The sequence below is a fragment of the Ahaetulla prasina genome, chromosome 8, assembly GCF_028640845.1.
Source record: "Ahaetulla prasina isolate Xishuangbanna chromosome 8, ASM2864084v1, whole genome shotgun sequence".
In the NCBI taxonomy this organism is placed as follows: domain Eukaryota; kingdom Metazoa; phylum Chordata; class Lepidosauria; order Squamata; family Colubridae; genus Ahaetulla; species Ahaetulla prasina.
The window spans coordinates 92,397,796-92,420,124 of NC_080546.1; the positions used below are offsets into that span (position 1 = coordinate 92,397,796).

At 43.2% G+C, this 22,329-nt stretch overlaps 1 protein-coding gene across 1 annotated transcript in view; it reads left to right on the forward strand.

The window, feature by feature from the left end:
- PPARGC1A (PPARG coactivator 1 alpha) overlaps positions 1 to 22,329 on the forward strand; it is a 174,318-nt gene that overhangs the window by 88,404 nt on the left and 63,585 nt on the right. The window contains exon 3 of the mRNA XM_058193525.1: positions 21,955 to 22,149. Coding sequence (XP_058049508.1) covers positions 21,955 to 22,149 — 195 coding nt within the window. The remainder of the gene's footprint in view (positions 1 to 21,954; positions 22,150 to 22,329) is intronic.

The following is a 22,329-nucleotide window of genomic DNA, read 5'->3' on the forward strand; positions in this document are numbered from 1 at the left end:
ATAAGTCAAAATGCTATTGCTAGTTCCTTCCTTCCTTCCTTCCTTCCTCTCTCCCTTTCTTCCTTCCTTCCTTCCCTCCCTCCCTTCCCTCCCTTCCTTCCCTTCCTCCCTCTGTCCCTTCCTCCCTCCCTCCCTTCCTTCTGTGGTGGCACACTGGTTAGAATGCAACATTGCAGGCTAATTCTGTTGACTACCAGCAGTTCGATCCTGACCAGCTCAAGGTTGACTCAGCCTTCCATCTTTCCGAGGTGGGTAAAATGAGAAGCCAGATTGTTGAGGGGCAAGAGGCTGACTCTGTAGACCGCTTAGAGCACTGTGAAGTGGTATATAAGTCAAAATGCTATTGCTAGTTCCTTCCTTCCTTCCTTCCTTCCTTCCTCTCTCCCTTTCTTCCTTCCTTCCTTCCCTCCCTTCCCTCCCTTCCTTCCCTTCCTCCCTCTGTCCCTTCCTCCCTCCCTCCCTTCCTTCTGTGGTGGCACAGTGGTTAGAATACAACATTGCAGGCTAATTCTGTTGACTACCAGCAATTCGATTCTGACCAGCTCAAAGTTGACTCAGCCTTCCATCTTTCCGAGGTGGGTAAAATGTGGACCCAGATTGTTGGGGGCAAGAGGCTGACTCTGTAAACTGCTTAGAGAGGGCTGTAAAAGCACTGTAAAGCAGTATATAAGTCTAAGTGCTATTGCTATTGCAGGCAAATTCTCCCTACTGCTGGCAGTTCGATCCTGACCAGCTCAAAGTTGACTCAGCTTTCTATCTTTCCGAGGTTGGCAAAATGAGGACCCAGATTGTTGGGGGCAAGAGGCTGACTCTGTAAAACCGCTTAGAGATGTGTTTTCTTAGGGGGGGGTGAGGAAGCCCTGAGGAACGTGAGACCCTCCTGAATAAGACCCTCCTGGGTCCTTGAGTGGCTCAGACTGCTAAGACAGCCTGTTATTAACAGCAGCTGCTTGCAGTTACTGCAGGTTCAAGTCCCACCAGGCCCAAGGTTGACTCAGCCTTCCATCCTTTATAAGGTAGGTAAAATGAGGACCCAGATTGTTGGGGGGGGGGCAATAAGTTGACTTTGTATATAATATACAAATGGATGAAGACTATTGCTTGACATAGTGTAAGCTGCCCTGAGTCTTCGGAGAAGGGCGGGATATAAATGCAAATTTAAAAAAAAAAGTTTGCAGCACTTCTCAAAACTTTACCTTCTGTTGGTGCCTTCAGTTTGAAAATAAACGGTGCTGGAGAGCTTTGAGCAGCAGGGAGAGCCGAGCCTGTCACTCCGCTTTTGAAAGGCTATCAGAGAATTAGAATTGCCCATAAAAGTAATCTCGGGGATATAAGGAATGTCGCTCTGCCACATGTCCCAACCCTGGGCTATTAGATCAAGTGTGAGAGATATATTGCCACTTGAAAAGTACTGGAGTCATATGAGCAGAACTCCTTGGGCTATATAGCACAACACATTTAATAAACCATGGCTTAGTGTCTCCATCCACCCCCCAAAGGCTACATTTGGAAGAATAATGTGCCAAGAAAAGGACCCCCCCCCCAAAAAAAATTCTTCCTAAGCGAGAAACTTTAATTCTCTTCCTGAGCATCTTTCATCTCTAATGCTCTCTCCACTGGGCACCAAACCTGGTCATGCTACGTTTCCCAACCCTTCAGATGTTTGATAACCTCTGTTCCTAATTTGACAGCCATGAAGGCGGAGAGCAAAATTTAGGAGGATTGAGTTCCTTGGAAGAGAGAAACCAACATATGTCGGGCACTTCTGTGGTCAAATGCACACAATGATTTGCGTATATTGTGTAGAATAAATTCAAGATTGATATAGGGAGGCATCGGATAATTAAAATTCTTATTCCTAATATTGCCACCTTTGGAAAAAAAAAACCCTTCTAGATGCTTCAGATCAGAGGTGGGTGTTGTGGCTCCAGCCTCCATGCCCGAAAGTCACTCCGAGAGTGAGAGGGAAGGACCGGTAAGGCTTATCTCAGGAGCACCGATTCCTTTGGCCAGGCTCCAGGAGCCAGAACCAGACCAGTTGGAGGACGTAATGAGGCCGACATCCCCTGATTCCTCCCTTCCCCAGGCTACGCCTTCAGACCCAGCTGATAATAATAATCAAGCTTGGCTTGACCCGCGCTTCAGAAGATTAGAGAGGCGGCGTCATCAAAGGGAAGGGTGGGGCAGGAGCCCCACCCCACAGGATATATAAGGAGTTTTGGGACTTCTCTCACTTCTACAGGAAGCAAATTAGCTGAACCGTGTCAAAGTGAGCTGAAGTCTTAATCTGTTTGAACTTTTTGGCAGGCAGCTGCGTTTTTCAGGCCAGGACTGATAGGAGCCATGTATCCACTGGCTGAAGGCCAGCTCGTTACTCCAGAGAGAGGACGGAGACAGAACAGTGGGTTTCAGCAGGTTCTGACCAGTTCTGGAGAACTAATAGTGGAAATTTTGAGTAGTTCAGAGAACCGGTAGTAAAAATTCTGACCGGCCTCACCCCCCATCTATTCTCTGCCTCCCAAGTCCCAGTTTATGGGGAGGAAATGGGGATTTTGCAGTATCCTTCCCCTGGATTGGGGTGGGAATGGAGATTTTTACAGTATCCTTCCCCTGCCACACCCACCAAGCCACACCCACAGAACCGGTAGTAAAAAAAAATTGAAACCCACCACTGCTTCAGATGTCTCTTCTTTTGTATATAACCAAATTAAAACAACTTCTTACCAGTGGTGGGTTTCAAATTTTTTTTACTACCGGTTTGGTGGGCGTGGCTTGGTGGGCGTGGCAGGGGAAGGATACTGCAAAATCCCCATTCCCACCCCACTCCAGGGGAAGGATACTGCAAAATCCCCATTTCCTCCCGATCAGCTGGGACCTGGGAGGTGGAGAATAGATGGGGGTGAAGCCAGTCAGAATTTTTACTACCGGTTCTCCGAACTACTCAAAATTTCCGCTACCGGTTCTCCAGAACTAGTCAGATCCTGCTGAAACCCACCTCTGCTTCTTACTGATATTACTAGTAAATGATAGCAAAAGTTTGGACTGCTATAACATCTGACCATTTATCAGTAGATGAAAGCTGTCGGAAACAGGGCTGGGTTCTACTTGCCTTTACTACTGGTTCGCATCGTGCCTGCACGCAGTTGCTTGCTCCGCTTGAACGCGCACTCTTCTGTGCATATGCAAATCACTTTTGATGACGTTCGGGTCAGTGGGCGGAGCCTCTTGCTAGTTTTACTACCGGTTCTACAGAACCAGTCCGAACCGGGGGCAACCCACCACTGTCAGAAACCATACATATTTTGGAAGTTTTTTGAGAGCATTCATCGTAGCTTCTCAGAACATAGAATAATAGAATTGGAAGGGACAATGGAGGTCTTCTAGTCCAACCCCCTACTCGAGCAGGAGACTCCATATCATTTCAGATAAATGGTTGTCCAGTCAGTCCCTTTTTGAAAGCCTCCAGTGAATGGAACACCCACAACTTCTGAAGGCAACTTCTGTTCCACTGGTTAATAGTTCTCATCATTAGGAAAGTTTTCCTCAGTTCTACGTTGCTTCTCTCCTTGGTTAGTTTCCATCCATTGTTTCTCATCTTGCCTTTTGGTGCTTTGAGAAATAGTTTATTTATTTATTTATTTATTTATTTATTCGAATTTTTATACTGCCCTATCTCCCGAAGGACTCAGAATGGGTTTGACCTACCCATTCATTTTTGTAGGAGCCCCTCAAATATTGAAAGACTGCTATCATGTCCCCCCTAGTCCTTCTTTTCATCAAACTAGACATACTCAATTCCAGCAACCGTTCTTCATACGTTTTCACCTCCAGTCCCCTCATCATCTTTGTTGCTCTTCTCTGCACTCTTTCTAGAGTCTCCACATCTTTTTCTCCTTCCTCCTCTTCCTCTATAATCCCTGGGAACCACTCCTATGGATTCCAAGATTGCAGTGGAACGTTTTATACTTTAGTACTAATGTACATTCGGTGGCTAAGTTGCTGAGCTTGTCGATCGAAAGGTCGGCAGTTCGGTGGTTCGAATCCCTAGTGCCGCATAACAGGGTGAGCTCCCGTGACTTGTCCCAGCTTCTGCCAACCTAGCATTTCGAAAGCACATAAAAAATGCAAGTAGAAAAATAGGGACCCGCTTTGGTGGGAAGGGAACAGCGTTCCGTTCTCCTTTGGCATTGAGTCATGCCGGCCACATGAACATGGAGACGTCTTCGGACAGCACTGGCTCTTCGGCTTTGAAACGGAGAGGAGCACCGCCCCCTAGAGTTGGGAACGACTAGCACATATGTGCCAGGGGAACCTTTACCTTTACATTAGTACAAAGGAATTACACATCCAATCTATTTATTTATTAATTTTTATGCTGCCCCTCCCCATCTCCCCATCTTGGGTGGCTTATAAGGTAATAAAAATAGAATTATAAAAAGAATTATAAATGGTCATAAAAATAGAACGATATAAAAATGATTATCAATCTAAGAACAATTAACATTGTTCTTATTATTAATACAGGAGTCCAAGGTGTTTTCTACCTGTGTTCTCTTTTGAGTAGGACAGGGAAAAAGTTTCCTTTGAGTTTACTATTATTACTATTAACTGCGAGAAGCAAATATCCTGAGGGAAGTAAAGGCTGAAGAAATGAGTCTATCCAATTTGGAGGCCACATCAGGCAAACAAAGCAAAATGAGCAATTAGGTTAGCTGCATGGAGGCTTAGTCACAGCCAGGTTGTCGAGGGGGAAATCAGGAAACCCACCCAGTTCAAATGAATATAGAGGTTTATTCAAGTTTAAGCTCTCGACAAAAACCTGAACTACTAAGGGTCAAAGCAAATTGCCGGTAGATAAGGGTCAATGGGAGTTCAAGGAGGGTCGGGCTTGGATCTCTTGCGGGCACGAAGGATTGCAAGACCGATGACGTCTTTGACCCCTTCCTCACCTTCAGCCTCGTCATCTGCTACACAGATGATGCGATGTGGTGTAAACGTGTCGAAGCTTCAACTCTTAAAAACTGTGAGTGGACAATATTTCTGTTAGTGGCTGTTTCTATTCATCTGGTAGGAGAAGGTCAGCTTTTAAGAGTTCAAAGTAGCTTTAATCTTTCTCTCTTGGTATTTTCAGTAGACATCCTCCTATATTGTATGCTTTTGATTGCTAAAATTGGGTTGGCTATTTATTTAGCTTTCCTCACTACTATTCTCTGGATCTTTACCTCCATATATGTCCATGCTTATCTGCTAGCTTCCTTCCTTTTCCTGCACTACATATTGACTTTTTTTTTAATTTTTTTTTAAACTCCAGCAGAATTTAGCTGTTTGAAAAGTGAGAATGATCCGTGGTTGTCCCAGATGATTAGAAAGAGCTAGTAGACTACACATTTTTTAAATAGGGAAGGCAGGCCCTGGGATTTGCAGGCCTATTCACCTGACCTTTTTTTTAAAAAAAAAAAAACTTAAGAGGTACTATATCATCTTAAAACAATTAAATCGTACAGTAGCTGCAGGAAAGTGGGGCAGGAACTAGCAGGGGAGAAAAACTAGGGGTTAAGCTGACTTTACAGAAATAAAAAGCGTGGAGAGAAATGATGATAAAACTTGAAAGAGCAACATCTTTTTAAAAAAAATAAAAATAAAAACCATGGCTCTGTCAAGGATATGTAAATGACTCTAACCCACCTTCTAATTAAATATATCGACGCATCTGTACAAGGCATTTCAAACGTCTTGAATAGAATAGAATAGAATAGAATAGAATAGAATAGAATAGAATGGAATGGAATGGAATGGAATGGAATGGAATGGAATTTTTTATTGGCCAAGTGTGATTGGACACACAAGGAATTTGTCTTGGTGCATTTGCTCTCGGTGTACATAAAAGAAATAATAGAATAGAATAGAATAGAATAGAATAGAATAGAATAGAATAGAATAGAATAGAATAGAATAGAATTTTTTATTGGCCAAGTGTGATTGGACACACAAGGAATTTGTCTTGGTGCATATGCTCTCAGTGTACATAAAAGAAAAGATACTTTCATCAAGGTACAACATTTACAACACAAATGATGGTCAATATATCAATATAAATCATAAGGATTACCAGCAACAAAGTTACAGTCATACAGTCATAAGTGGAAAGAGATTGGTGATGGGAACGATGAGAAGATTAATAGTAGTGCAGATTTAGTAAATAGTTTGACAGTGTTGATGGAATTTTATTTATTTATTTATTTTATTTATTATTATTTGTTTAGCAGAGTGATGGCCTTCGGGAAAAAACTGTTCTTGTGTCTAGTTGTTCTGGTGTGCAGTGCTCTATAGCGTCGTTTTGAGGGTAGGAGTTGAAACAGTTTATGTCCAGGATGTGAGGGATCTGTAAATATTTTCACAGCCCTCTTCTTGATTCGTGCAGTATACAGGTCCTCAATGGAAGGCAGATTGGTAGCAATTATTTTTTCTGCAGTTCTAATTATCCTCTGAAGTCTGTGTTTTTCTTGTTAGGTTGCAGAACCGAACCAGACAGTTATAGAGGTGCAAATGACAGACTCAATAATTAGCGTTCTTAATTGTTGATGACAACAGAAGCGAAACAAGTTGATTGTTTGGTGGGAGTATCTTGGGAAAAAATATAGCTGGTTGACTTGGTTTAAGAATCAGAGGGGTTAGAGAGGTCTTTCAACATCATCCTCATGAAGTGATAGCTGAAGAATAGAGCAGAGCAGAGCAAAACGAAGAATGGAATGAAGAATAGAATACAGTAGAGTAGAGTAGAGTAGAATAGAACAGAACAGAACAGAACAGAACAGAACAGAAGAGAACAGAATAGAATAGAATATGGAATAGAGTAGAGTAGAGAATGGAATGAATATAGAATAAAATAAAATAGAGAATAGAATGGAATAGAATAGAATATGGACTAGAGTAGAGTAGAGCAGAGTAGAGAATGTACTGAAAATAGAAGAGAGTAGAAGATAAGAGAAATAGAAATAATATAGAAAATGGAATAAAATAATAGAATAGAATAGAATAGAATAGAATAGAATAGAATAGAATAGAATAGAATAGAAGAGAGTTGGAAGTGACCTTGGAGGTCTTTTAGTCCAATGCCCTGCTTAGGCAGGAAACCCTACATACCCTTCAGACAAATGTTTGTCCAACCTCTTCTTAAAAACTTCCAGTGTTGGAGCATTCACAATCTTTGGAGGCAAGTTGTTCCATTTATTAATTGTTCTGACTGCCAGGAAATTTCTCCTTAGTTCCAGGTTGCTTCTCTCCTTGATTAGTTTTCACCCATAGAATAGAGTAGAGTAGAGAATGGAATGAAAATAGAATAGAATAGAATAGAATAGAATAGAATAGAATAGAATAGAATAGAATAGAATAGAATAGAATAGAATTTTTTATTGGCCAAGTGTGATTGGACACACAAGGAATTTGTCTTGGTGCATATGCTCTCAGTGTACATAAAAGAAAAGATACTTTCATCAAGGTACAACATTTACAACACAAATGATGGTCAATATATCAATATAAATCATAAGGATTACCAGCAACAAAGTTACAGTCATACAGTCATAAGTGGAAAGAGATTGGTGATGGGAACGATGAGAAGATTAATAGTAGTGCAGATTTAGTAAATAGTTTGACAGTGTTGATGGAATTTTATTTATTTATTTATTTTATTTATTATTATTTGTTTAGCAGAGTGATGGCCTTCGGGAAAAAACTGTTCTTGTGTCTAGTTGTTCTGGTGTGCAGTGCTCTATAGCGTCGTTTTGAGGGTAGGAGTTGAAACAGTTTATGTCCAGGATGTGAGGGATCTGTAAATATTTTCACAGCCCTCTTCTTGATTCGTGCAGTATACAGGTCCTCAATGGAAGGCAGGTTGGTAGCAATTATTTTTTCTGCAGTTCTAATTATCCTCTGAAGTCTGTGTTTTTCTTGTTGGGTTGCAGAACCGAACCAGACAGTTATAGAGGTGCAAATGACAGACTCAATAATTAGCGTTCTTAATTGTTGATGACAACAGAAGCGAAACAAGTTGATTGTTTGGTGGGAGTATCTTGGGAAAAAATATAGCTGGTTGACTTGGTTTAAGAATCAGAGGGGTTAGAGAGGTCTTTCAACATCATCCTCATGAAGTGATAGCTGAAGAATAGAGCAGAGCAGAGCAAAACGAAGAATGGAATGAAGAATAGAATACAGTAGAGTAGAGTAGAGTAGAATAGAACAGAACAGAACAGAACAGAACAGAAGAGAACAGAATAGAATAGAATATGGAATAGAGTAGAGTAGAGAATGGAATGAATATAGAATAAAATAAAATAGAGAATAGAATGGAATAGAATAGAATATGGACTAGAGTAGAATAGAGCAGAGTAGAGAATGTACTGAAAATAGAAGAGAGTAGAAGATAAGAGAAATAGAAATAAAATAGAAAATGGAATAAAATAATAGAATAGAATAGAATAGAATAGAATAGAATAGAATAGAATAGAATAGAATAGAAAGAGAGTTGGAAGGGACCTTGGAGGTCTTCTAGTCCAACCCCTGCTTAGGCAGGAAACCCTACAACACTTCAGACAAATGGTTGTCCAACCTCTTCTTAAAAACTTCCAGTGTTGGAGCATTCACAATCTTTGGAGGCAAGTTGTTCCATTTATTAATTGTTCTGACTGCCAGGAAATTTCTCCTTAGTTCCAGGTTGCTTCTCTCCTTGATTAGTTTTCACCCATAGAATAGAGTAGAGTAGAGAATGGAATGAAAATAGAATAGAATAAAATAGAGAGTAGAATGAAAATGCAGAATAGAATAGAACAGAACAGAACAGAATAGAATAGACAGAGGAATCTCTCTCTCTCTCTCTCTCTCCCCCTCCCTCCCTCCCTCCCTCGCTCCCTCTCAGGGACCTTGGAGGTCTTCTAGTCCAACCCCCTGCTAGGCAGCAAAATGACTTAATAATGCAGACTCAATCGATCAGTTTTTTTTAAAAAAAAAAAACTACTACAAGGTTTTGTTTTTTTCATTCTATTCTTCTCCCAGCTGCTGAACATACCTGCATGTTTACGTTCTCTTCATCCCAGTTCCTATGTCTATCCTACCGTTTCAACTTCCAACAATTCCTGGAACTGAAGTCTGCCCATCTTAAAGCTGCCACCTAACACACCGAACTCCCCTTAAATCAAGTGGGATCTTAAACCCCTGACCAGGGAGGAGCAGTTGGGAGGTGTGATAGCTATCTAGAAGCCTATTGAATGGTACAAATAGATGTCTATATTTGGATTCCTTAGCCATAAACATCTATGGAAATTCTCAGTCAACCAGGTCACAGCTTGTTGTGTTTGCGCCCCCTGAGCCGGGCCCCCTGCCAGAAAGTGACTTGGACAGTGAGGGGGAAGGGCCATCAGGACTTATCTCGGGAGCACCGGCTTCCCTGGCTCAGCTTCAGGAGCCAGAGGCCGGCCAGGTGGAGGAGATAACGAGGCCTCCGTCCCCTGAGTCTCTCCCCCCCATGCCACGCCTCCAGACCCAGCTGATGGCAATCAGGCCTGGCTGGACCCTAGGTTTCGTAGGCAGGAGTGGAGAGAACAACAGAAGCAGGGGTGGGGCAGACCTAGGAAGTGCTGAGTCATGGAGCCACACCCCACAGGATATAAAAGACAGCGAGAGCTGGTGTGTCTCTTTGTAACAGGCAAATCCACTGATTAAGAGCTGAAGTTTGTTTCTGGGTGACTCACCAGCGTTGTGGAAGATAACGAGGCTCTTGGCAGATGCTGGCTATTCTGTTGCCAGAGCTGATAGTGCCGGCTAATTAAGCCATCGCTCGGACGGAGGCGAGGGGGACACAACACGGTTATCCCAAAGGTGCTTCTCCCTCCGCCCCAAAAAAGGCGCCTGGATTTTTGTTTCGTTTCTTCTTTTAAAAGTTTTGCTTCTCATCCAGAAGTTTGATCCTCTGTTAAAAATCCCCTTGCCTTTTTTTTTTCGGGGGGGGGGGCGGGGGAGGCAGAAATTCATAAAAGAAATAATCGCTACCAGAGGTGGTATTTACGCTACCAGTTCGCAAATGTGAGGGCATGCGCCACCTCCACGCATATGCAGGGACTTCCGTGCATGCACAGAGCATCAAAAATAGGGCGTTATGACATCCGGGGCGGGTGGCCAGAGCTCATCTCCGTTTCAAAGCCAAAGAGCCAGCGCTGTCTGAAGACATCTCCGTGGTCATGTGGCCGGCATGACTCAACGCCAAAGGCGCACGGAACGCTGTTACCTTCCCACCAAAGGTGGTCCTTATTTTTCTACTTGCATTTTTTTTTTACCTGCTTTTGAACTGCTAGGTTGGCAGAAGCTGGGACAAGTCATGGGAGCTCACCCCGTTACGCGGCACCAGGGATTCGAACTGCTGAGCTGCCGACCTTTCGATCAACAAGTTCAGCGACTTAGCCACTGAATGTCCATTAGTACTAAAGTACAAAATGTTCCACTGCAAACTTGGAATCCATAGGTGTGGTCCACAGGGATTATAGAGGAAGAGGAGGAAGGAGCAAAAGTTGCTGAGACTCTAGAAAGAGTGCAGAGAAGAGCAACAAAGAGGATTAGGGGACTGGAGGTTAAAACATACGATGAACGGTTTCAGGAACTGGATATGTCTAGTTTGATGAAAAGAAGGACTAGGGGAGACATGATAGCACACACACACACACACACACCTCAGAAAACATATATACACACACACACACACACACACACACACACACACACACATAAACACATACATACATACACATTATAATATTCATTGTTCTTATCTACGCATTTATATTTGTTTATATTTACATCTCTTTATTTAATGTTGTTCAGTTACTTTAATTAAGTTTCAACAATATTGTTAAACATTTCTTGTTCTGATTTCTATTTTCGAGCCAAATGTACATTTTATTCCATATTTCATAATATTCCGAATCTTCCCTCTCTTTCAACTCCATTGTCATTTTATCCATCTCTGCGCATTCTAGAATTTTCCTAATTAGCGTTTCGTCTGAGGGTACATTTTTTTGTTTCCAGTTTTTTTGCGAACGCGATTCTTGCTGCGGTGAGTATGTGCAATATAATGTATTGAAGGCTTTCGTTCATTTTCGGGGTCCAGCCTTCCTAAGAAAAACAATTCAGGTTTCAAATCTTATTTTTTGCTTCGTAATTTCTTCCAACCATTTCTGAATTTGTGAACTGGCAACCTTTCAGTCGACAAGCTCAGCATCTTAGCCACTGAGCCACCGCATCCCCTACTTCTAGGTGTTGCTAATTTTGGGGTACCTGGACAGAAAAACAAGCACAGTGCCTGGGCATTTGGAAGCATCGTTGTTCGGCTAGTGATTAAAATCTTGGGCCGCTATCAAGCTTTGTTGGGTGGGAAAAACTACGGTGGGTTTATTTTTATTTATTTATTTATTTATTTATTTATTTTTCATATTTTTATACCGCCCTTCTCCGAGGACTCATGTGATTGATGAGAGATGTGATGAGAGATGTGAGAAAGATGTGATTCTTTTGCAGTATTGTGGGGTCCCAAATGTCTCAGTCTCTTTTTTCTTTGCATATCACCTTCTGTAAGAGGCAGCGTTAAGATCGTTTGCTTTTTCAGGTCTTTTTTGAATCCTGTACAGCTAATCCTCAATTTACAACGGTACTTGAGCCCAATATTTATGTTCTCAAGCGAGACATTTAGTACAGTGTTTTTTTTATCCCACTTGGGGTCGGTTGTTAAGTGAGTAAAACGATTGTGTTGTTTTTTTAATTTGCATTTATATCCCGCCCTTCTCCGAAGACTCAGGGCAGCTTACACAGTGTCAAGCAATAGTCTTCATCCATTTGTATATTATATACAAAGTCAACTTTTATTGCCCCCAACAATCTGGGTCCTCATTTTACCTACCTTATAAAGGATGGAAGGCTGAGACAACCTTGGGCTGGTGGGACTAGAACCTGTAGTAATTGCAGGCTGCTGTGTTAATAACAGACTGCCTTAGTCCGTTGAGCCACCAGAGGCCCTGGTTTGTGGGATTTTAAGTGAATCCGGCTTCCCCATTGACTTTACTTGTCAGAAGGTCACAAAAGTGGATCATGTGACCCACTGCGACTGTCATAAATGTGAACCACTGGCCAACTCTCAGAATTTTGATCATGAGACTATGGGGATGCTGCAGTGGTCGCAAGTGTGAAAAACGGTCCTAAGTCACTTTTTTTAGTGCCGTTGTAACTTTGAGTGGTCACTAAATGAACTGTTGTAAGTCAAGGACTATCTGACCCCTGCGGGAACTACAAAATGACAAGCGTGACCGTTTCACTCACTTATATACATTTCACCTGTATGGAGCTCTCGCCTCACAATCAGGAGGCTGTGAGTTTGATCCTCGGTAGAGGCAGTTATTTCTCTCTCTGAGCACCGTGAGAATATTATCTGCTGAACAAAACTCCGCCCTGGCAACAGGAAAGGCATCCGGCCATTAAAACACTCTGCTAGCTCCATTCAGTTGCCCAGACTCCACCCAGCAAGGGATTATGAGGTAATTAAAAGAAGATGATGAGATACATTTCACCTGTAGGAGTTCCATCACAATATTATCTTATTTGGGTTCCTGTAACCCCATTTTGCTGAATCGCTGTGGCTTTTCAGTCTGCCTTTGCCTCCTAGCTTTGTTGCCATAAGCGGAGCTTATACTCATGAAATCTCAGGGTTTAGCAGTTTGCAACTGCTTGGAACAATTGTTGGTCAAAAGATGTAAAATGTTTCCCCAGAGGTTGTTAGCAGGATGCTGTATTTCTGGGACAGTCTCAGTTTGTGAGCAACTTAATTGTAATGGAATTCCTGTAAGTAAAGATAATGTAAACTTGTGAGTTGCAATAATTCATCAACGGGGGAAACAGATATGTGTTATTTTGCCAGCAGACTTACAGCTTCTCCTAAAATGACTAATAACAAAAAAAGGCAATTTTATTCCCAGAACAAAGGAGCAACTTCAACAAGAGACCTAAATGTTGCTCCTCCCCCTCCTCTTCTCCTCCTCCTCCTCCTCTTCTTTTCCTCCTCCTCCTCCTCTTCTTCTTCTCCTTTGTTTCCTTCTCTTCTTCTTTCTCTTCTTCCTTCTCCTCCTTCTTCCTTCTCTTCCCCTTCCCCCTTTTCTCCTCCTCCTCCTCCTCTTTTTCTCCTCCTCTTCCTCTTCTTCTTCTTCTCCTTTGTTTCCTTCTCTTCCTCTTCCTTTTCTTCTTCCTCCTCCTTTTCTTCTTCCTCCTCCTCCTCCTCCTTCCTTGTCTTCCCCTTCCCCCTTTTCTCCTCCTCCTCCTCCTTGTCTTCTCCTCCTCTTCCTCTTTTTCTTCTCCTTTGTTTCCTTCTCTTCCTCTTTCTCTTCTTTTTCCTCCTCCTCCTCTTCTTCTTCTTCTTCCTCCTCCTCCTCCTCCCTCTTTTTCCTCTTCCTCTTCTTCTTCTTCCTCTTCTTCTTCCTCTTCTTCCTCTTCCTCTTCTTCTTTTCACCCTCCTCCTCCTCTTTCTCCTTCTTCTCCTCCCTCCCTCCCTCCCCCTCCTTCCTTCCTTTTCTTCTTCTTCCTCTTCCTTTTCTTCTTTCCTCCTCTCTTTCTCTTCTTCCTCCTCCTCCTCCTTTGGAAAGGACCTTGGAGGTCTTCTAGTCCAATCCTCTGCTCAAGCAAGATACCCTATATCATTTCAGTCTCTACTTAAAAGCCTCCAGTGGTGGAGCGCCCACAACTTCTGAAGGCAACTTCTGCTCCATTGGTTGATTGTCCTCACTGTAAGGAAGTTTCTCCTTCATTCCAGGTTGCTTCTCTATGACGAATGATCTCTATCTATCAATCTATCTATCTATCTATCTATAGCTCGCTACCTAACAGCCTATCTATTGTGTGTTTAGACCCTTCAGGTAGATCTAAACTCCCTTTTCCTTCCAGGCCCTGTGGAGATCAGCTATGGAATGCCAACAAAAGTCAGAATTAGTTTAAGGAGACCCAACAGTTTGCATCCCCACGTACTTCATGTCCCCCCCTTTCCCCCCCCCCTTTTCTTATTTCTTTTACTTCCGAAGCACTTGGCTGCAGTTTTCCATCCAAAGCGAAAAGTAGGCAGTCAACTGTAGAGCCGGGAATGTGTTGAATGGGATACGCCAGAAGCTTCGCCTTCCGCTCACTGCTGTGTTTTAAGAGCAAGGCCTATGCAAGAAATCAATGTTTAAACCCTCTTTGTCTCACCCGCCCTACGTCATGGGCTGCCTTTTCCGTGCGGGAGGTCTTCTTTCCATCTGTCCCTTGTTTTTGCAATGGTCAAATCTGCTATCGAGTTATTTTTTTCCGACTGTGTGAATGCACTAACTCTCTCGCCAGGGTATTTAGACCCAAAGGCCATCTTCCGTGCTGCGTGGTGCCGTTTTTTGGTTTTTCGGAAAAGCGCAACCTCCGAATTCTCAGAGAGAATCGCTCCATCTGCTCTAAGTGCCAGAGCCCACTGTAACAACATTGCCAAAAAGGCACTAAGAGTTGTCAACCTAATCTTGCGTAGCTTCTTCTCTGGTAATATTGTACTACTAACCAGAGCATACAAAACATTTGCTAGACCAATTCTTGAATACAGTTCAACCATTTGAACCCGCACTGCATATCAGACATTAATGCAATTGAACGTGTCCAGAAATATTTCACAAGAAGAGTCCTCCACTCCTCTGCTCGCAATAAAATATCTTATGCCACCAGACTCCAAATTTTGGGCTTAGACAACTTAGAACTACGCTGACTTCAATCTGACCTAAGCATAGTAAACAAAATTATCTACCACAATGTCCTACCTGTCAATGACTACTTCAGCTTCGACCACAACAATACATGAGCACACAATAGATACAAACTCAAGGTGAACGGCTCCAAACTTGATTGCAGAAAGTATGACTTCAGCAACAGATTTGTCAATGCCTTGAATGCACTACCTGACTCTGTGGTCTTTTCCCCAAATCCCCAAAACTTTAAGCTTAAACTGTCTACTGTTGACCTCACCCCATTCCTAAGAGGTCTGTAAGGGGCCTGCATAAATGCACCTGCGTGCCTACAGTCCCTGTCCTAATATTCCTTTTTTACTTACTCTTTTCATGTATCCAAATTATGTTTATACTTTTACCTGTTATCTTATATATGATTGACAAATAAATAAATAAATATTTCAGGTTGTGTCAGCCAGAGCGGGAAGTGTTTATTTCACTTCATGCAAAATGCCTCTTTTCCCCATTTCGTGGCTACGACTTTTTGTAGTTCTGAGCCAATTTGAGAAAAACTTTTTTTGTGTGGTTGTTTTTTGTTTTAATCATGAGAATTATTTCACTTAGGGATGAAAGGTGATGCTTCCAAAAAAAATAAATTATTTTTTTATTTTTGGGGCCACTGTGAGAATGGATCAGTGAGCCGTGCCACCCAGACTAAAATATATATGGAATATTTTGAGCAGATGCTCATAACTCCTCCTCAAAAGGAGCAGATCATGCCAGGGATACGATCCCTTGTGGATAATGAGTGACAACATTGGAATAATGAAATTTGCAGCTTCTGGAGGCAACAGGGCTCTGCCCTTGGGCTGTCAACACGAGGTCTCGTAAGCATCAAGCCAGGAAGAGATATTTAATAAAACAAAGTTAAACTTTGTAATATCATAGTTACGGTCTGGAGTAATGACTTTGTAAATTACATGAACTAAAATGGCGTTCCTTGGATCCTGGTGGAACTCCTGACTGGAATTTGTGACCTTCCTTAGAACTGTGAAGAGGAGTTTTTAAAAAAGAAAATGGCTGTTGAAATTAGGAGGAGGCGGAGATAGAAAACCAAGATTGCTTTCATTACCGTTCCTGTCCTATTGTTTCCTTTCATTATATTCAATTAATATAGTTATTACATACTCATACTTATATATATGCTTATATATTGTATAGTTATTTCACACTTATGCTTATATACACTGTGTGACAAAATAAAATAAATAAATAAAAATAAATAAATGATGGCAGGCCACAAATGCTACCATCCTTTGAAGTCACTCCTCTTTTTTTCCCTGCACGGCCTTCCGAATCATGTCGGCGCCATTTTCCTCCTCGTCTCTTTCTTCACAAATCCTCAAAAGTTTGTGCCAGACCTCAGCCTGGTCATCTCCTACTCTGATCCTGCTTCTAAAGCATCCGATTCACAGAATAACAGAGTTGGAAGGGACCTTGGAGGTCTTCCAGTCCAACCCCTTGCTCAAGCAGGAGACCCTATACCCATTATGGCGAACCTGTGGCACACGTAGCCATATTGGTGGGCACGCGAGCTCAGCTCCGCCGGCAGATTTTCGGGCCTTCTGGGCCCACCAGAAGTAGGGAAACAGGCTGTTTCCTGCCTCCGGAGGGCCTCGGGCGTGATGGGGAAGGCCATTTTCGCCCTCCCCAGACTCCTAGAAAGGCTCTGGAGGCTGGGGAGAGTGAAAAATGGGCCTTCTGGTCCCACCAGAAGTTGGCAAATGGGCCGTTTTTTGCCTCTGGAGGGCCTCTGAGGGTGGGGAAGGCTGTTTTCGCCCTTTCCAGACTCCTAGAAAGGCTCTAGAGGCTGGAGAGAGCAAAAAAAAACACAGGCCTACTGTGCCATTGCATGCCAGGAGTGGGGGGAGCAGGCTGGGGTCACATATGTGGGGGCAGGGCACATAGAATTATGAGTGTGGGACATGCACCCGCGCGACACCCCTCCACCTTGCTCCTGGCACATGATGGCATAAAGGTTAGCCTTCATTGCTCTAGACCATTTCTCACAAGTGGCTGTCTGGTCTCTTCTTAAAAGCCTCCAGTGATGAAGCTCCCACAACTTCTGAAGGCAACTTCTGTTCCACTGGTTAATTGTCCTCACTGTCAGAGAATTTCTCCTTGGTTCTAGGTTGAATCTCTCCTTAATCGCTTTCCATCCATTGTTCCTTGTCTGGCCTTCAGGGGCTTTGGAAAATAGGTTGAAACCCCACCCCCTCTTTTCTATGACATTTTATTGGAACACTCCAAAGCACCAGAGGGCAAGACAAGAAACCATGGTTGGAAAGTAATCAAAGAGAGAAGCAACTTAAAACTAAGGAGAAACTTCCTAACAGTGAGGACAATTCACCAGTGGAACAGAAGTTGCCTTCAGAAGTTGTGAGTGCTCCACCACTGGAGGCTTTTAAGAAGAGATTGGACAGCCACTTGTCTGAAATGGTATAGGGCCTCCTGCTTGAGCAGGGGGATGGACTAGAAGACCTCCAAGGTCCCTTCCAGCTTTATTCTATTCCGAAATTCTGCCATCATTGTCACCCCTGGTCCTTCTCTTCACCAGACTCGATATATTCTTCCTACGTTTTAGCCTCCAGTCCCCTAATCGTCTTTGCTGCTCTTCTCTGCACTCTTTCGCCTGACAATTTCTCGTGAGTATCAGACGAGCAGAAATCGGGCTCTTTCTCCTCTCCCTTGTGTCAGCCCCGTTCTTGCTACGTTCACTAATAAAAGCGTTGGGCGTGAAATATTATTTAAGAGCAGGCGCCTGGCTTAGCTCCACCAAGGTTATCTCCCGACGTCATTTTTAGTCCTCAAGGCGGTTCTGCCTCTGTGTGTTAGGTATGTATTAGCCGGGTAGCGTCCCATCAGCTATTGTGACTTTGATTTATTTGCTCTGTAAATTGGGACCCGCACAATAATGAAAAATGACATTAATTGTTTTAACAGAGTTCTCTTTGTCACCTCCTTCGCTTTCCCCCCTGGGGAACGTTTGAAACTCCTTACCAAGGAGGAGGAGAGAGAAAAAAAAACCCACACTAATCAAAATTGCTGTGATGACTAAGACTAGTGTCCAGTCGGCGTGGAGACGTTGAATGTCAGCGTGGTTCGCTGTCCTTGAGGGTTTTTCTCTTTTCTTTTTTTCCCTCCCGTTTTTTTTAAAGTGCAAATGTGTGAATCAGAAAAGCCGAAGGGTTTCTCTAAAAGTCCATATTACGGGGGGAAAAAGAGAAGGGAGAAAAAAAAAAAGAAAGCCAAGTTCAAAAGAGAAATTTTTAACGTAGTTTTCTAGGTGATGGTGTCGTTCATTTGAGTCTGAGTAGTCGTGACCCAGTGAACATCATTTTGTCAAGGAATACAATTAGCTCTCGACTTACAACAGTTTTGTTTAGTGACCATTCAAGGTTACAACAGCGCTGAAAAAAGCGACTTACTGTATAACTGTTGTTCACACAACCGTGGCCCCCTCCCTGTGGCCACGTGATCAAAATTCAAACGCTTGGCACCTGGCATGGACTTATGACGGTTGCAGTGTCCCAGGGTGTGTGTGTCACTTGTGACCTTCCGATAAGCAAAGTCACTTAACAACCAGCTGATTATCCCAAAGGTGTTTTTTTCAGGAGGCAACTGGACTTTCTTGGTTTTTTTTTTCCTTTTGAAGACGGTTCGCTTTTCATCCAAGAAGCTTCTTCAGCTCAAGAGCTCAAGAGTTGAAGACGCTTCTTGGATGAGAAGCGAAGTGTCTTCAAAAGAAAAAAACCAGAAAGTCCAGCTGCCTCTTGAAAGAACGGACCTTTGGGACAAACGTGACCTGGATGACAGAATCTCTACAACCAGGTGACTAATTTAACACCTGCAATGATTTACTTAACAACTGTGGCAAGAAAGATTATAAATAGGGATTAAAAAGAAGGATGGAAGGATGGAAGGAAGGAAGAAAGAAAGAAAGAAAAGAGGGAGAGAGGAAGGAAAGAGGAAGGAAGGAAGGAAGGAAGGAAGGAAGGAAGGAAAGAGGGGAAGAGGAAAGAAAGAGGGAAAGAGAAAGAAAGGGCGAAGGAAGAAAGGAAGAAAGGAAGGAAAAAGGAAGGAAGGAAGGAAATAAAGAGAATGAAATGAAGGAAGGAAAGAGGAAGAGAAGGAAGGAAGGAAGAAAGAAGGAAGGAAAAGGAGAGAGGAAGGAAGAAAGGAAAGAGGAAGAGAGGAAGGAAGAAAAGAAAGAGAAAGAAAGAAAGGAAAGAGGGAAAGAGGAAGGAAGGAAGAAAAAAGAGAAAAAAAGAAAAAGAAAGAAAGGAAAGAGGGAGAGAGGAAGGAAGGAAAGAAAAAGAAAGAAAGAAAGAAAAGAAAAAAAGAGAAAGGAAGGAAGGAAGGAAGGAAGGAAAGAAAGAGAAATCAGGCAATGCAAAGTGACTGACCTCCGTAATTTTGATTGGAGACATAATTTTCCATGCGAAGACCTGACCTCTACCTGGACTGTCACAGGGGCTGCATTGTAGCACATGACACCTTGTGGTTTCCTTCTTACCTCATTAATAATCCATAACCACAGCTAGTAAAATGCCAGGAAGGGAAGTTTGCACCTAATCTGGTCAATTCACGTTGGGCTTTTGTTGAAAAGGCGAAATGGTGACGCTTGCTTGAAATAACTAAACAAGCATTATAATTGTATTTCTGTTTAATTGTTTCCCAAATTGCTAAAGGGTAGATTTAACTGAACAGGAGTTAATCCAGTTACGATCAATTTTAACTAATCCCTATTGGGAAAATGGTTCATTTTGAGTTTTACGCTGTGTTGAGATACCATCCCATTATGGTCCTAGCTGGAGCTAAAGGATTTTAGTACAACATCTGCAGAGGTTTTGGCAGCTTCCTTCTTTCTTTCCACTTTTTGGGAGAACGGGATTTTGGCTGCCCTCAAACCCTTTGCATGGACTCTACAGGGAGTCTGAGTCAATCAATCAGATTAGAGCTGGAAGGGACCTTGGAGGTCTTCTAGTCCAACCCCCTACTCAAGCAGGAGACCCTGTACAATTTCTCACAAGTGGTTCTCCAGTCTCTACTTAAAATCCTCCAGTGATGAAGAACCCACAACTTCTGAAGGCAACTTCTGTTCCACTGGTTGATTGTCCTCACTGTCAGGAAGTTTCTCCTTAATTCCAGGTTGTTTCTCTCTTCGGTTAGTTTCCATCCATTGTTTCTCCTCCTGCCTTCTGGTTCTTTGGAGAATAAGTTGACCCCCTCCTCTTTGTGGCAGCCCCTCAAATACTGGAAGGCTGCTGTCGTGTCCCCCTTAGTCCTTCATACCCAAATCCTGCAACCGTTCTTCCTATGTTTTAGTCTCCAGGCCTTTAATTCAGTGGTGAAATCCAATTTTTTTTACTACTGGTTCTGTGGGTGTGGCTTGGTGAGCGTGGCAGGGGAAGGATACTGCAAAACCTCCATTCCCTGCCCACTCCTGGGGGAAGGGTATTGCAAAATCCCCATTCCCACCCCACTCTGGGGCCAGCCAGAGGTGGTATTTGCCGGTTCTCCGAACTACTCAAAATTTCCGCTACCAGTTTGCCAGAACCTGTCAGAACCTGTTGAATTTCACCCCTGCTTTAATTGTCTTAGTTGCTCTTCTTTGCACTTTTATCCAAAGTCTCAGCTTTTTTTTTTTTTTTTGTCATCTGGTGACCAAAACTGGATGCTGTGTTAAGTTTTTCCAAACTTAAATCATTCATAACAAATACAACAAATTTCTACGATAGAATGTGCTTTGGTTTTTCTGCCTCCCCAAAATACGAATGCTAATTGTGATGTATTGTGTTGAGGGATGCCGAGGACTGTTATATACATTTCGTTTTACACCAAGAAGACATCTAATGCAGATTAATGTTACAGCCACATCTGATTAGAAATTAATCTGCTTTTAATAATTGCATCGTGAATCGGATAAAAGCTTATAAATAATTCTGTTTGAATTTGTTTTAAAGCACATCACTGGGAAGGCCGACTTCAAAGCCAAAAGGATATATTGCTAACAACAGCCTTGCTTTCTTTTTCTTGAGATTCCTAGAACTACCAATCCTATTGTTCAGAAATGTTGAGAGCTAGGTTTAAGAAGAAATGATTTTATAAGGATTTTCTCCCTTAACGTTCATTGCAGCTGTCTAATGTATGGATAATTGCAACGTCAGATAGGTAGTTACAATAGGTAGTTACAAGTTACTTCTACTTCTAACCTTCCTCGATTTGCAAGTTTGCAGATGGCTTGCATGGGATTAATGGGACCAAATGTTTAATGTATAAGGCTGTACGTTCTTCGTTTCCTGGCCTGAGTCATGTTTTTTTTTCTCTCCTCTCCTTTCTTGTCTCTCTCTCCTCCTCCCTCCCTCTCTTTTCCCCCTCTCTCTTTCTTTCTTTCCCTCTCCCTCCCTCTCTTTCTCCCTCCCTCCCCTTCCCACTATATCTCTCTCTTCCCCCCTCCCCTTCCCTCTCTCTTTCCCTCTCTCTCCCTCCCTACCTCTCTCACTCTTTCCTTCTCTCCCTCTCTCCCTCCCTCTCTCCCTCTTTTTCCCTCTTTCTCACTCCTTCCCTCCCTCTCTCTCCCTCTCTTTCCCTCTCTCTTTCCCTTTCTCTCTCTCCCTCCCTCTCTTTTCCTCTCTCTCCCTTACCCCTCTATCTCTTTCCCTCTCCCACCCTCCCTCTCTCTCCCTCTTTTTCCCTCTTTCTCCCTCCTTCCCACTCTCTCTTTCCCTCCCTCCCTCCCTCTCACTCTCTCTCACTCTTTTTCTCTCTGCCTCCCTCTTTCCCTCACTCTCTCTCCCTCTTTTTCCCTCTTTCTCCCTCCTTCCCACTCTCTCTTTCCCTCCCTCCCTCTCTCTCACTCTCTCTCACTCTTTTTCTCTCTGCCTCCCTCTTTCCCTCACTCTCTCTCCCTCTCCCTCTCCTTTTCCCTTTCTCCCTCCCTTCCCCCTCTATCTCTTTCCCTCCCTCCCTCCCTCTCCCTCTTTTTCCCTCTCTCCCTCTTTTTCCCTTTCTCCCTCCCTTCCCCCTCTATCTCTTTCCCTCCCTCCCTCTTTTTCTCTCTCTCTCCCTCCCTCTCTCCTTCACTTTCCCTCTCCCTTCCCCCCTCCCCCTGTATTCTCTGCATGAGTAGAAGATAGATGAAGAGAACGAAGCAAACTTGCTAGCGGTCCTCACAGAAACGTTGGATAGCATCCCAGTGGATGAAGATGGATTGCCTTCCTTCGATGCCCTGACGGACGGAGATGTGACCAGCGAAAATGAGGCTAGTCCTTCCTCGGTGCCTGGCAGCAGCCCTCCAGCCCAGGAGGCAGAAGAGACATCTCTAGTAAGCATCCATTCTCCCGGGGCTTCTGGGAAACAGAGCTACCTTCTGACCGTACGAAACAGGGGTTAGGAAGTCAACGCCTGGTTTGGTTTCTCTCCACGAGTTGCAATGTCAAGAAAACTAAACTGGGAATTCAAAATCTCTGGAAGAGGAAAAACTGCTCTCTTTCCGAAGAAACTC